Raw genomic sequence first — 15,762 nt, 5'->3', positions numbered from 1 at the left:
ACCAGCTGCCAGGACCAGGCTAAGAGACAACCACAGTTCACTATCCGACAGTGGAACAGTCAGGAACACTTTACAACTTTGCTCTTATCTTGAGCCGTTTTGTGAGGACAGAGAAAACAGTGTTATATATGTTGATTTAGAGGTTACAGACATTTATTCCTTTGCTCACACTTTTATCTAAAGCAACTTATAAGCATAAGCGATTCATCCTGAAAAAACGATGAGAGAAGTGCTGATGTACAAAGTTCAAAAACTGCTAGAACAGTGTTTCACATTGAAGTAAAACAATATACAATATAAAACAGTAAAAATGGCATTATAGAGCAGCACCCGTAAATAACATTATTTGTGCATAGCAGCCAGGAATGCTACTACACAAAAGAGCGAAGGTGAGGTCAATAAATTACATAATTTGTTCATAAGTCAATGTGTCCTGTTCACTATAAATAGGCTCTTGATTGTACTATATACAGCATTCCCCCACACCGGCAAGCCTAGGAAAGAAAAAAAAGCACTTATGGTCCCCAAAGCAGGAATTGCATGCCACTGGAGATATTTGAACAGGTCTTCCACCTGGACTGGGGACAGAAGAAGGGAGAGAGTTCAGATGTTCAGATGTTCTGAGGATCGCATGGGAATGTCAGACTGTGTTTCAGCCTGTACCTGCCACAGGACCTGAGGCCTGTTTTAATTAATCATAAAGCACTATGAATTATTAATCTATTATCACTGCACATACATGTGATCATTCATTTGTCTCTTCTGCTGTTTTTAGCACCCTTAAGTCTCTGTTTCTGTTAATATGCTGCAATTCTGGGGAGAACTAAGGGTAGATTAACCTGACAGCACACTTTAATACAGGACATGATACAAAACTACTTAGATGTTCTTATTTCACAAATTCTCCAGTGAGAGTGTATACAAACAGAACAAACAGGTCAACTCATACTGCAGATGCACTGAGGAGTGAACAGCGTTGTTGGAAGTATGGGAAGCCAGGAGAGTTTGAATACATCTCTCGGAGACTCCCAATAAACCCAAATATCACATTTGAAAACATTTACAATTGCACAATACTTAGATTTGAAATGATAAGCAACCACGCACAGAACTCCCAAAGCTTGTTTTCTCAAAAAGTTTGCAATGCTCAATGACATATTTAAGCAAGGACTCTTCAAGCAGTGCCCGGGGTGTTTTTGTGCCACACTGATCAGACATCATTGGGCTCTCATTGAGGAGAGATGAGGAGAGATCAGCTTTGGTCTGGCTGTGTGGCCCGTGATGACTGACAGTAGGAAGGAAGGTTTCTCCTACCTACAGGCACCCCACCGAAGCTTCAGCTCAGGAGGACACAACAGATCTGAGCGAGAGCAACACCTGTCAGGTAAGCCTTCGCAGTTGACGGCACATGAGGTATGCAAAGCCCTCCACTCTGACGGCTAATCTCCGGTGAGCCATCGTGCGAGGCACCGCAGGCCTCAACTCCCAAAGCTTGTTTTCTCAAAAAGTTTGCAATGCTCAATGACATATTTAAGCAAGGACTCTTCAAGCAGTGCCCGGGGTGTTTTTGTGCCACACTGATCAGACATCATTGGGCTCTCATTGAGGAGAGATGAGGAGAGATCAGCTTTGGTCTGGCTGTGTGGCCCGTGATGACTGACAGTAGGAAGGAAGGTTTCTCCTACCTACAGGCACCCCACCGAAGCTTCAGCTCAGGAGGACACAACAGATCTGAGCGAGAGCAACACCTGTCAGGTAAGCCTTCGCAGTTGACGGCACATGAGGTATGCAAAGCCCTCCACTCTGACGGCTAATCTCCGGTGAGCCATCGTGCGAGGCACCGCAGGCCTCTACAAGGAGCCACCGGGCCAGAGCGCAGCAAACTTGCCTCTTCTGCGTCATACAGCGCTCACATCCTCACACCAGAGCGGCAAGAGGCAGAGGCAAAGAGAGAGAGGGAGGCACTGATGTGCTCTAAATACATTTCATTATCATCATTATGATTTTATCACTGAATGTGTGTTTTTTGTAATGTGCCGCAGCACGTCTCCCCAGGGTGCTGTCTGCACAGCTGAATAATTAAAACAAGTATGATGAACCATCCGTCACAGTTTCCCATAAGAGTTCGGGCAGGATATGTGCAAATGGCTCAGTTGAGGAGAGGTCTGCAACTGAAACAATAAAAATGCTCAGGTTGGAATATACTAATACAGCTCTGATTGCAAATAATTCAGTACAAGCCGTTAAACAAAATGATGATGAAAGCAGAGCGTTGCAGTATATACTAGCAACACTAAGTGATAATGCATTGGTCATCATTTTGATTTTAGAAAATAAAATGAAAGAATTACACTCTGAAAAATGTATTTTCATTATTAAATTATATTGAAATAACATTAATCATCAGGTCCTCTATGTGCATTCTAAAACAATTAACAAATACTGTTTGTTATAAATATAATGCAACTAATATTTGTAAATTGTAATCATATTACAGCAACTTACCAAGTGCGTTTTGGAGAAAGCAAATCTCACACTATTTGCAATAATAAAACAGCACATCCAATCAGCCAGGCACAAACAAGATGAGGCATATTGCGTTCTGATACGCCAAGCAACCCTGTAGGACTAGACCTGTTTAAATGCGTGAAGTGAATCTAAGAGACAAGTACGAATGAATGTTTAATCCAACAATCCCACAAACTGGTGTCAAAACCCCTGTGTCAAAACCTAGAAAATTATGCACAGCAGGTCACTGAAATATTCATACTATACATGCTTCATTAAGACTGAAATACACAAAGGCCCCACATTCAAAGTATTATTGAAACAAATGACAGATAGATGGAGGGAAGAGTAAAATATTAGTGCCACAATTACATGTTTGTTTCATAGATTTGTACCGATTTGTTTTATTAGAGAGGAAACCGCCGTATTGCTAAATACTTCTGACAACTCAGTTACTTAGCGTCTTGCGAGTGGAGTCTTTGCCAAAGACTGCATTCAGAAAGGAAACAGGACCCACTGCTCCGTTTCAACCCTTTGGTGGGAATGCTAGACAGATCAAAGCATGTGGTTGTTAATTACACATATCCTGCAACTTGGTCACACAGTTAGGGCTCCTGACCGTTCTCATATGCTGCCACCAATTAATGATCTTTCTCCTGTTCCCCTGACATCAGATGAATAGTGTCTGAATTTTTAGCTGATGGATTATGTCAGTTTATCAAATGACAAATGCTTTACAATTTAGAATGACATCTGTAATTTAAGCACTTAGCACAGCTGAGACTGGCTCTCTGCCCAATATTAAGAACATAAATTTTTTTTTAAAAAAATAGGATGATGATATATTGTGGTTATATACCCACAATATATCATCCCAAACTATTCAGTAGGGTATATTGATGTTTTTTTTTTTACTCCTATACCTCTAATAATTTTCATGATTTTCACCTCCAATGTTAATTTAATATTTAATATTTATCTGCTATAAATATTTAACTGCATTTTATAATTAGCACACACCACCGCTACCCTCCCTCTCTTCATTTTAATTAAAAAATGGTAAACATATAGCACATATTGTGGCAATACTGTAACACAAGATATTTTAATTAGAAAGCAACTAAAATTGGATGCACAGATGTACACAGTGAAAAGTGTAACCCTTCTCTGATTAGCCATGGTGTTTTTATATTTTTTAAAACATGAAGATAAAAAGCATGAGGTTATATCAAATTAAACAACAAAACATGCTGATTAAGATACACAATCTTGAATCAAATTATGAACTAGAATTTTAGTTTCTTACCACAGTTCTGTAAATCCTCTTCCTTTTCTCTAAATCTTTACACAGAGATCTCATAAGGGTGATTGTTATGTATGATAATGATTAACTCCTATAGGTAATTTCTAATGGGTTAAAACTAATAGTACAGCTCACCTCTTTTACAACACTCAGTCAATACTGCACCTTTCCTACACAGTGAACACAGATACATATTTACACTTACTGGGGCATTCAATATATAAAAAAATAATAATATAGTTAACTATGATAGTATTATGTATATACTAATTTATTATTATTATTAGGCAAACAACGAACCACCTATTGTTTTTAGCGTGACTATTATCAATCTGGCAACCCAGCTCATGCCGCACTCGTGAAATCCCTCCTCCTCCGGCACCGTAACTTCCTGGAGACGGCCTTTATTTTTATACAGAAAAAATGGCGGCTTTAGGCTCAAATAGTACCTCGGAGAAATCAGGGACCGCGTCTGAAGCCCAGTCGGGACCGGATAATGATTTTTGGGCGGGACAGGGTCCAGTGGTTCTGCGGGATCCAGCGATTAAATTGCTGAGTCCGGTTAGCGGTCTTGAGCCCCTGTCGTGGGCAGAGGATCACAGACTGGCGGCCTCCAGCGCTAACAGCGTGTCTATCATGGAACTGGTGTGTGACATACACGGTCTCAGTCAAAATCTGGTGCTGCATCGCAGTCACATCCCCGTTCCGGACAGCGCTTGTGATCTCAAGGTAACTTAACTACTGTGCGCTGCTGCTTTATGGTACCAACTCACGTGCACTGTTGCAGCTATATTGCCAAGCTTAAAGGGATAGTTCACCCAAAAATGAAAATTCTGTCATTAATTACTCATGTCGTTCCAAACCCGTAAGACCTTCGTTCATCTTCGGAACACAAATTAAGATATTTTTGATTAAATGTGAGAGCTCTCAGACCCTGCATAGACAGCAACGCAACTGTAATGTCCCCAAGTCCAGAAACGTAGTAAGGACATCGGTAAAACCAGGGTGCGAACTACGGGGGAGCTAGGGGGAGCTCGGCTCCCCTTAATAAGACATGGGCTCCCCTGAAAACGTGATTTGTGAATTTTTGGGGGTCTCCAAAAAATATTGACAATGTGTTATTTTGACGTGCAATTTCAGTTTTGTGTAATGTGATCATCGTGGATTATTATGTGTAAAATTGCAAAAATATAATTCATTCATGCATGACGGCATGCATTCTATTCTTGTCATGAGCAGAAATTATATTACACAGTCCAAGGTAAAAAAGCACATTTTGTTAAAAAAGAGAAAAGTTGGGAGGTTGTATCAAAGCATAGCTCAGTAGCTTAGTACATATAAGATACTTAAATGTAGTTTCATTTCATTCATTTTTTATTTTTTCAATTTTGCACCCAGTTTTGTCCCACTTCTCAAGAATGACTGTGTGATTTAAACCTAATTCACTTCAATAAAGATAACTATACATGCTATTCTTGTCATGAGCATCAAGGTGTGGGGGCGCTGCGGTGCAAATTCCACTCATGTTTAGTACATGTTAACTCAAAGATTCGTAGAAAAAATATAAACGTTGGACTCTGTGGTCGATTCTGTGTTAAGGCATGTTATTCGCAATTAAGTGTTGTGGCTGGGTTGTTATAGGTCAGCGTGACTCTCGATGTCTTAGGCCTAATTGAACGGAGGAATTATGGTATTCTTCTGTAGCCTGACGACGAGTAACTTTAACCGTTGTTCATGTGAACTCAGACAGCCTGATGCTTTGTTTATAGACTATTTGTGGGTGGCTGTTTGTTGTTTCACCTATCAATTCGTGTCGATAAAGTATAATAGGGTAAATCCTGTATAGTGATTTATCCAATAGGCTATAGTGCTTGCATGAAGCAAGCTGTTATGTGTCTTTGTAATTCATTGTAAGTCCCCTTTTGAGCCACGTGCAAGCGTGGCTCAACCTGTGGGAAACGAATCAAAAATTGCTCGTTGAGCAGTTAGACGCAATAAAAATATGCAAATATTAACATGTACATTAATAGTAGCATATTTTTCCCCCCAGTCAGTTGTGGGGAGTGATAATCCAAGAATAAATTCACATTTCTTTTTACATCTACTTTTTAATTCAGTATAACAATACTGGAAATTTGCTGTTTTATAATGTGAGTCAACCAGTTATTTTTTATTTTTTTAAATGGGGCACTGTTTTCCCACTGGTCACAATTGTGATCACTGACATATTTATGTGTCCTGTGATCATGATTTATGAGACAGAGCGATCTTAATTAATAATAGACGTTTTTAAATATGATATGTACCAAGTGAGGTAGTTGAATCTACATTATTACATGTATTTGAAATGCTTATTTTTTATGGAGCTTTGACACAGACATCATCTTTCAGATGGCAAACTGGAATTAAACAGCTCTGGTCATGTTACTATTTATACAAGACATAGTATAAATATAGTAGGTTTTCTAGTGAGGTTTGGTTTTGGTTTTGTTAACCTCAATTTAAATTTAATTTTGTTATCAGATGTTAGTGGTGAGATTATCCCACCAATACCAAAAGAAAAGAAAATGAAAATTGCAGGTAAACAATTTTACTAATCCTGTGAACAGATTTATTACCTCACTGCTGTTAAGCATAAAAATAAAAAAAATCACTTTTATCTGGTTGAATACCAGTGGCAGCATGTTTAAAAAGGTAACATGCAATGTAAAAAGATTATGTAAATTAAAAAAGTAACAAAAAATCTGTGATGATTGGGAATCAATAATTATGATTTGGGTGAAGAAGTTATAAAAGAAATTGTTTAAAAATAAAAGTGACAAGTGGACACGATTTTCAAGCTGCGACTTTGTGCAAAATTAAATGTAAGTCTTTACAAAATTATAATTTTAAACTCGTTAGGTCTCATGAAGCATGAAATATTTTTCTAAAGTTCATTGATGTGTTTTTACATATTGTTACAGGTGGGCCCTGAAAAGGAAGTGCAGACTGTTAAAGAAAGCTTTGCAAAGAGTAAAGATCCTGTAGTAAGCCAAATGATATTGATGGACAGAGTCATCCATCCTCAAAGTGGACGTCTCCATGGCGTGAAGTACACTAGTTGGTCACCATTAGGCTGCGACAAATATGGCCGCTGTCTTCTTGCTTTCTTAACACTGGACAATCGTCTCACAATCCACAGCAGGCATTTGCGATTGCAGTGGACGCCACTCCTGGACCTTACAGAACTATATGGAGAAATGCTAAAATCCAGGATCTATTCTGCTCAGAATGACGGCTCACCGCCGAACTCTATTAAAGACTTGGATGAACTGCAACGGCGGTATCGTATGCAGACGCCAGTGTGCATGGAGTGGTCTGGTCTGTGCAGTATGCAGCAAGTTCAGACCAATAATGCATGTAAAGACATTAACACTGTACTTCTGGCTGTACTTATGGAGAACGGAGACGTAGTGGTGTGGCAGTTCAGCTTGCCCCCACAAGGAAAGGATTCAGTGGTGTCTTGCAACACCATAAAATCTGGCGTGTCGTCGCCAAGTATGCTCACCTGGTGGGAATATGAGCACGGTGGACGGAAAATGAGCGGACTGATTGTGGGCAGCTCAGTTGGACCTGTAAAGATCCTTCCAGTCAACCTCAAGGCAGTGAAGGGTTACTTCACCCTCAGGCAGCCTGTGGTTTTGTGGCAGGATAAGGACCAGATACCCGTCCACAACATCAAATGCATTACGCTCTTCCATCCGCAACAGAAATGTAACTGCAGCTTAGTGGTTGCTGCACGTGGTCCTTATGTGTTCTGGTGCTTGTTGCTCATCTCCAAAGCTGGTCTCAATGTTCATAACTCCCATGTCACAGGCCTTCATTCCACCCCTATCATATCAATGACGGTCTGTCATAATGGCGGGACTATTTTCACCTGCTCACTAGATGGTAAGGTGAAGAAGCTCACGCCGGTTTTCACAGATGTTGCTGTTGAGTTTAAACAGGAGGAGATTGCTCTGCCAGAAGGAGTTGCGGGTCGACGGATACATGGCATATCTGTCAGTCCAAATGGTGCCTACTTGGCTCTTATCTCCAATGAGGGCATGATCAATGGGCTCCATCCCATCAATCGCACTTACCAGGTGCAGTTTATCACCCTTAAGACTACAGATGAAACGGCTACTGAGCTGCTTGAGTCTCAAATGCACAATCTCTTCAGAAAAACCGACTTGCTGGACTTGCTGCGTTGGCGGATACTGAAGGACAAAAGCATCCCTTCGGTTCTGCAGAACAATCTAGATGAGAAGCTCCAACCCTCAGGATCCACCTACTTATGGCGCCTCAAGCTTTTCCTCCTCCGGATGCTCTACAAGTCCATGCAGAAAAGCCCTTCAGAGCACCTCTGGCGGCCGACTCATAGGGAAGGTAAAGCTGTGGATGAGGAGGCGGGTGGAGGTGAAGATGAGATGGCTGAGATCTCCGCTCTAGAAGAGCTCAGGCAAGGCGATGCCGAAAGGCAGTCCAGTGAGGAACAAATGAGGGAGATCTGCAGCAGGATTGAAGAAGTGGAGTCCCAACTGATCCACGAGAACATGAAGAAGGTGCTGGGCGAGGTGTACCTGCACACCTGCGTCACTCAGAACACATGTATTCCTACCAAAGGTGTGTGTGACTTCCTCACAAATGGCCCTGCTAATGAAGACAGGGCAGCAAAGGTGAGCCCCCTTCTCATTGTCTCCTGAAAACAAATTTAGTTTTGCTTTTCAATTGCTTTACAAGTCTTAAAGGGGTCATCGGGTGCCCATTTTCCACAGTGTGATATGATTCTTTAGGGTCTTAATGAAAAGTCTATAACATACTTTGGTTAAAATTTCTCAATGGTAGTGTAAAACGACACCCTTTTTACCCTGTCAAAAACCGCTCTGTTTACAGCAAGCCGTTATGGTACATTTCTCTTTAAATGCTAATGAGCTCTGTTCACCCCGCCCCTCTCTTCCGTAGGGTGACGCGCAGTTCTCTGAGAGACTGTAAATTTTAGCCGCATTCATCGTGAAACTTGCTAACTAGCACATTATTAGGAAAGGCGATTTGCAAAGATTCGTAAAAAAAAAAACCGTATACTCCCTTCTTCTGTAGGTTAATCTGGATCACGAATGATTCGCGCGTTAGTCGCATATGCGAGTGATTTACTCGCAATGTAGAGGGTTGCGAACATAAACACATTTAGGTAGATTGGGGGCACATTCCCTTAAAAAAAAAATGTAATCCACTGCATCTTCAGCGGCTCAGATGTCAGGAGTAAATGACGACTGCTATGTTCATTATTACATCTAACAACAAAACACGTCAATCGCTTAGGAGATATTCTTGTCTACAACCGCTCCGGCATTGAACAATGGCGGACTGATGACAGCTCACTCAGGGCAGAGCTGTGATAAAACCAAAGACTGACGCCACTCTCAATCAACAATCGTGGGAGGGGCCTGTGCAGAACTACGTCATTCTGCCAAGAATATGAGATTGGCTTGATATGAGAAAGGGGTTTGGATTTATCGAGATTTTTAAAAAAAGCACTGGGTGGATTTTTATCATTATAGAGTGGTTGTGTTCACATACTGCCAAGACACATTTCAGTTCAAACAACATGTAAAAGTGAATTTTGCATCCGATGACCCCTTTAACTGGCAAACTGTTTATGCTTATAAAAGCAGAACTGGATATTTTTGTGAGCATTTTAAGATTGTAAGGTCGAAACTGGATGATATTGGCATAAAATGTAGGTGTTTTATGCTTGTTTTAACTGGCAAATAAAATGATTCATGCAACGAATTAACTCACATTTTTAGAAATATACCTTAGGTGTACATTACCCTGCATGTCAATTTTTTGATGTTTGACCTTCACAGGTGCTGATAGGTCATATCATGAATAAGATGAACAAACAGACATTTCCAGAGTATTGCAGCCTCTGTAAAGAAGTTCTGCCTTTCACAGACTGCAAACGAGCAGAGTGCAAGAATGGGCACAGATGGCTCAGGTAGGACAAAATATGGTATATGTCATTATAAAATCCAAATATGTGACCCTGGACCACAAAACCAGTCATGGGTAGCCTATATTTGTAGCAATATTAAAAGTAAGTGAATAAAAGTATGAAATTATTATAATCTAAATATAATAAAAAGTAAGAAATGCTTAATGGGACAGAGTACTGTAATTGTCAAATAAACTCTGTCACAAAAACATTAACTTACATAGTAATCTGGAATACTTTGTGCCTATTTTACATACAAATGTGATTTTATTTTGGCTATATTTTGCAGTGCCAAGTAAAGTGACACTGTTCTTGGCTCACATCCGACACAGATTGCTCACTTTGATGAGCAGATTAACTTTTGATATTTTGTGTCATTTTAGATATAATTCATATTCATTTTCTGCACTTAATCCTTATGAATACCAGAATGTAGTCTGCTAGGCTTTTGTTTTGGATTTATGTGCCAATATCATGTCTTCATAATGATCAGACATGAAAAGTGAAAATGTTCACCTATAAAATCACTTTTTTTCCACTGGACTATATGTAGGTGTTGACTAGGTTTTGAGTAGATTTGACCCACTTTCAAACCCCTGGCGTGACATTTTATCCATCCGCCTGACTGAAAGGTGATTACTGCCCCTAATGGTGTATCAGGGAAATAGTTGCTTCATTGCTGTCATTCTGATCTCTGCCAAGTACTGATCTAAACCTTCCCCTGCCGTTTCTGTTCATGTGTCTTGCTGTCTCTTTCCCTCTTTCTTTCTCTTTCCTTCTTCCTCCCTAAGGTAAATTTCCTACCATAAATATATCAAAACTTAATTTTTGATTAGTAATATGCATTGCTAAGAATTTCATTTGGACAACTCTAAAGGCGATTTTACTTAATATTGACTGCCCCTAATGGTGTATCAGGGAAATAGTTGCTTCATTGCTGTCATTCTGATCTCTGCCAAGTACTGATCTAAACCTTCCCCTGCCGTTTCTGTTCATGTGTCTTGCTGTCTCTTTCCCTCTTTCTTTCTCTTTCCTTCTTCCTCCCTAAGGTGTGCGCTGTCATATCAGGCCTGTCAGGGTGTGACATACCGCCGCTGTCTATTGCAGGACAGTATTGCCTCAGTAGCAGAGCCCGAGGGTGAGCCATAATGCTGTATCATATCTCCATTCAGAACCACATTGCACCACACACTTACACTTCCTGTAATGCAGCAGGGACATTGCACACACACAAAACAAAAACTCTGCTGCCCCACAGCAGTGCAAGCTTAGGATGTCAAATATGTCAAATATATAAAAAAAAAAAAACATCAAACATTCACGTGCACTTTTCAGTCAAAATGCCTATCTTGGCAATGCATTATTGTAAACAAGTGAATGTAAACGGGCTTGACGAATATGTCAGAATAATAGATTTATGCATTTGGCCTAATAGTGTAAATACAGCAACTATTATTTTTTTTAAAACTGTAATTCTTTGATTTCAAAAATTTATTAATTTATTAATTAAAAAATTAATATTTAGCTTTTTAAAAAAATAAATCTTGCATGCACATTTTTTGTGGGGTTTTTTCTGTTATTTGTATCAAGTACTGACAAGCCTGTTGCAAGAAAACATTTGCCAAATGCATCATGTTGCAGAAAATGGAGAAAGACAGACAAGCCATTATGGACAAATTTAGACAAACCGCCTTGATTTCGGTTCTTGATAAATGATGATGCATAATAACAACATACTTTATCTCCTTTTCAGATTCAGACTGGATCAAGAAAATACTCCAAGGTCCCTGCATCTTTTGTGACTCCCCTCTCTACTAAAGCAGTGGGGTGAAAGATGACCAAATCTCCATGGCTGACTACTGAATTACTTAAGTGGGCTACATGCCACATAAATGCCTTTTATTACTTGAAAGCGAAACCTTTGAAAGTCTATAAAGTATTCACTAATTGTTTTGTAATATAGGACATGTGGGAAATTTTCTTCTCAAAAGATCTTTATTTTAAAGCCAAGCTTGAGCTCAAAAGTGATATATAATTTTTTATATCATGAAAACTATGACTGTATGTGTTAATAAACTATTCTATTGTAATTTGTTTTCTGTTAATGCAGTATATTTTTGATTTGTTAATATTATGCTGCCACGACATTCTATTTGTGCATTAAAAATGCACGCTCTTCCCGTGGGTGATTTTAATTGGTTAAAATAAATCCATTTCCTAATTGGCTTTGGGAACATTTCTATGGATCTGCAAACACTAACTCCCCCATCTCCAAATAATGACTTTTCCTTGGCCTAAAGGAAAAGAAGATGACTGTACAAGGAAATGAAAAACAGCGAGACAGAGAGAAAACTGTTTTAAAACTGATCCAGCCCTCCAAAGGGCCGAACTCTAATGAGATACAACAGTAATGAGGAATGGATCCCGGCCGCATATGTGATACCCATTTTAATTAAGATAGCGAGCTTGAGTGCATATTGTTAAATATAGTTAGCCCTTTTTTTGTGGGTCGCAGGGAAGACGCATGCAGGCCATGAACCCTGACGGCCCATTCCACACAATGTTGCTAACATACTGGGGTCAATGGTAATCAAAGAAAGACTCAGACCGGTTGGACCCTCAGAATGCTCTCCTCCGTGTCCGTTCTCATCTCCGGTACATCTTGTCGCCTTGCCCTGCGCTCTCTCTCTAGTGTCACTGAAGATGATAGCTCTCCTCAGGGCTAGTCGGCAGCCCTGTCTTAGGTTTCGGATGGTATCCCGAGATAAAGATGGGCTGATAATTACACACGATTCTGCTCCCATCTCTCGTTCGGCATCAATGAAAGCATTCCACACCATCAAAGGGCTTAAAAATAAAGTAATCAGTGTGTTTATGTAGTTTTTCTTGTGTTTATTATTCATAGAGAGGGCCTTCATTACGATGCGTTCTGAAATGTTGCCATATCATTACAATTGGTAATGCAACATGTAAGGGGTGTTTGATTATGAGGTAATAATGTGCATTATGTATTAATCAAAGAGCGACTAGAACACAAAGGCAGTGCTCAGGCCTCAAATGCCGTCTGCTGCATGTCACAGCAAATTTGTTCACTGACATATTGCGATAAGCATCTAATAACATGAATTTGAAAGCTGTTTTTAAACGATGTAATATGAGAGAAAATGAAAAGCTATTTGGATTTCAAGTGTACACATAATATAGAGTGCATATTAATAGTCGCAGGTGTTAAATGTCACAGATTAGATTATAACAGCAAACGTGATTGAAATTCCAACTTTTTTTCCGCCTGCCTCGTATTTCCTCTCCTAGATATTAGATTGTCAAATGGATCTTGGCCTTTGGGTTTGAGTGCTAGCTTTGTTGATAGGTGGAGACTTCTCCTGTTGAAGAGGTTAGCTCTGTTTGGCAGTACCTCCTACTTCTTTAATATAACAATCTGTCAAAAAACATTTCGACAATAATTACAGCCCCCTCCTCTTTCCTCTTTGTGTGTGCTCTTTCAAGACTTCAAAAGGAGGTTTCGTTCTTTTCTCTGTATGAAATATTCATAACTTCAGTGTTCGTGGCTTTGTGCTTTAAACAGATAACAGACAGCTTTTTTATATTATTGAATCTTGTATTATTTTGTTAGTTAACATATTTTGATATACATCACCTTCCCTTAAGCACCTAATTTGTTGAGCCCAAACAATATGCTAAGCGTAGATCTCAAAGTCATTCTCTCTAACAACGTATTGCACTGAAGTTTTTATTTTTGTGCTACAATTTTTCAAGTTTTATTTGTTGGACGTTTTGTGCTCAAGAAAGATATCCTGGATTTTACCATCAAAAAGTCTGTATAATGTTGATTTGACGTGTTACAAAAATCACTCTGTGACTAATGTACAATATTTCAGAGTTCATGTACATAATATGTTCATGTACATACATTAATTTTGTTTACAGTACAAATCCTTGTTTCTGTTTCCCATGTACATATTTATTAATAAACTTTTCAGATTTTTTTTTTTTTTTCTACATTTGTTTCAGCATAAATGTTCAATAATGTTAATTTAATGTTTTTATCTGATTAACTAACAAAAATGTACAGAGAATATGCAAGTTGCCATATGAAAACACAGTACAGCAGAATTGCATTTTCTCATTAGTAACTTTTATAAGTAGTAGTATCAATTTATTAATTTATTTAGAAATTACTATATTTGCATTTATACACACATAACAGTTATCATTTGTATTTGTTTTATTTTGCATTTCTACATTTGATCCTTTCAGTAACAATACTGAATAACCCCTGATATTGATTCATTCCAAGTGTATAAAATCATTAGTTATCACTTTAAATATTAATATTAATTCTCAAGAAGAACTAGTAAGTGGATCATGACATGGCGTTTCCTAATTTTTTTTTCTTTCAAAAAAGTCAAACAGAAAACAAACTAGAACATAATGCGTATCACACAGGGTTAAATATATTTAAAATAATGTATATATAGTATAATGGCCTATTTAGGTCTGAAGAGGCCCCATAATTATTTCTGTTCATGTAATCCTCTTAGCAATTTTATATAAATTGCTTTCATTAGTTTTCTGACACCAAAAGTAAGTTTCACAGTATAATCTGCATGAAAATATGCATATACATGTATATGTATGTGTATGTGTGATTACGAGTCATACTGGGGAAAAAGAAAATGGCTTCTAAAGCACTAGATTTTCTGATGTGGTTTCACTCCGTAGTGTATATACATCAATTTTCCCGCCTGAATACATTTCGTCTCAAGTATGCTTTGTAAAAGTGTTCCCTCAGACTTCAGTAATTCATCAGTAATTAAGTCTGTCTGGGGGCTGTCTAGGGACCCCTGGTTTTTCCTGCCGACTCTGAAATCAGGCTGTTAACATGGCCCTTTAACGAGTACATGGTCCCGCTGAGATGGAGTCAGTGACCTGTGACTGGCTGATATGAGCGTATGAGGGAGTGTGAGATGTCAATAGTCAGTCTTTCTGCTTGTTCTGCGGTGTAGAGCAGCTCAGGTGGAACTAATGCAGAACCTCAGGAAGGCCGTGACCAGAGCTCTGCTTTACTGCAACATTAATTAAAGTCATTCGCTACACACTGAACACACAACCATGGACAAGAGGAAGCGTTAGGAGATTGTGTGTGTGACTATATATTTATGTTCCTGTAATGTAATAATTAAAAAAATATAAAAGGATGAAAGTTACCACATTGGTAAACAGATTTGCAAATATGCATACGAAACCCTTAATTCCACTGAATTTAACCTCTAACAACTTTAAAGAAATGTTATTGTCATGCCAGAAATAAAAACTGGCAATACCAGCAAAGCAGACAATGTTTAAGCACATGGCACTTGCATCATGCACCTGCACAGATCTGTGTCAAATCCAATGATCATTCAAAAAAATTATCAAATTAGAAATGTCTAATAATAATCATCATCCAGTGGCAAAGCCATTTCTGATCCTGTCTGAGTGTGGGTGTTATATGTCAGACTCAAAAGGCTTACATCATGCACCTGCACAGATCTGTGTCAAATCCAATGATCATTCAAAAAAATTATCAAATTAGAAATGTCTAATAATAATCATCATCCAGTGGCAAAGCCATTTCTGATCCTGTCTGAGTGTGGGTGTTATGTGTCAGACTCAAAAGGCTTACATAAAAAGAGCTCTGTTTTATTGAATAAAAGCCATGAAAGAAAAGCCATTGAGCGTTTGCATTTCATACCATTTCGGCCGCGCACTTCCCCTCTGAAGATTCTCCCCCTCTTTCCGAATCCTTTCATGTTGGCTTTCACCACAGAGACACAAGGAAGCCCTCATTTTGAAGACTGCTTAAAAATATGTCTCCCAAAGATCAGACAATGCCAAGATTAACCTGCCCTGCACAGAAAGCCCAGAAATGGTC

General features: G+C 38.9%; 1 protein-coding gene across 1 annotated transcript; it reads left to right on the top strand.

Moving 5' to 3' along the window:
- The first annotated feature begins 4,180 nt into the window (after positions 1-4,180).
- LOC107708350 (general transcription factor 3C polypeptide 4-like) lies at positions 4,181-12,871 on the top strand. The gene is made up of 5 exons (XM_016512543.1): positions 4,181-4,540; positions 6,775-8,508; positions 9,700-9,830; positions 10,877-10,965; positions 11,581-12,871. The coding sequence occupies exons 1-5, from the start codon at positions 4,235-4,237 to the stop codon at positions 11,643-11,645; spliced, it is 2,325 nt and encodes a 774-aa protein (XP_016368029.1). The 5' UTR covers positions 4,181-4,234; the 3' UTR covers positions 11,646-12,871.
- The last annotated feature ends 2,891 nt before the right edge of the window (positions 12,872-15,762 follow it).

Source organism: Sinocyclocheilus rhinocerous, unplaced genomic scaffold, assembly GCF_001515625.1.
Source record: "Sinocyclocheilus rhinocerous isolate Xijiao unplaced genomic scaffold, SAMN03320098_v1.1 scaffold1136, whole genome shotgun sequence".
Lineage (NCBI taxonomy): Eukaryota > Metazoa > Chordata > Actinopteri > Cypriniformes > Cyprinidae > Sinocyclocheilus > Sinocyclocheilus rhinocerous.
This window is presented reverse-complemented; position numbering and strand designations above follow the sequence as displayed.

Excerpts from the sequence above, each read along its gene's own strand:
- LOC107708350 (XM_016512543.1), top strand. The coding sequence starts at position 4,235 with ATGGCGGCTTTAGGCTCAAATAGTACCTCGGAGAAATCAGGGACCGCG. Across the intron at positions 4,541-6,774 it reads ACAGCGCTTGTGATCTCAAG|GTGGGCCCTGAAAAGGAAGT; the intron begins GTAACTTAACTA and ends ATATTGTTACAG. Across the intron at positions 8,509-9,699 it reads ATGAAGACAGGGCAGCAAAG|GTGCTGATAGGTCATATCAT; the intron begins GTGAGCCCCCTT and ends TGACCTTCACAG.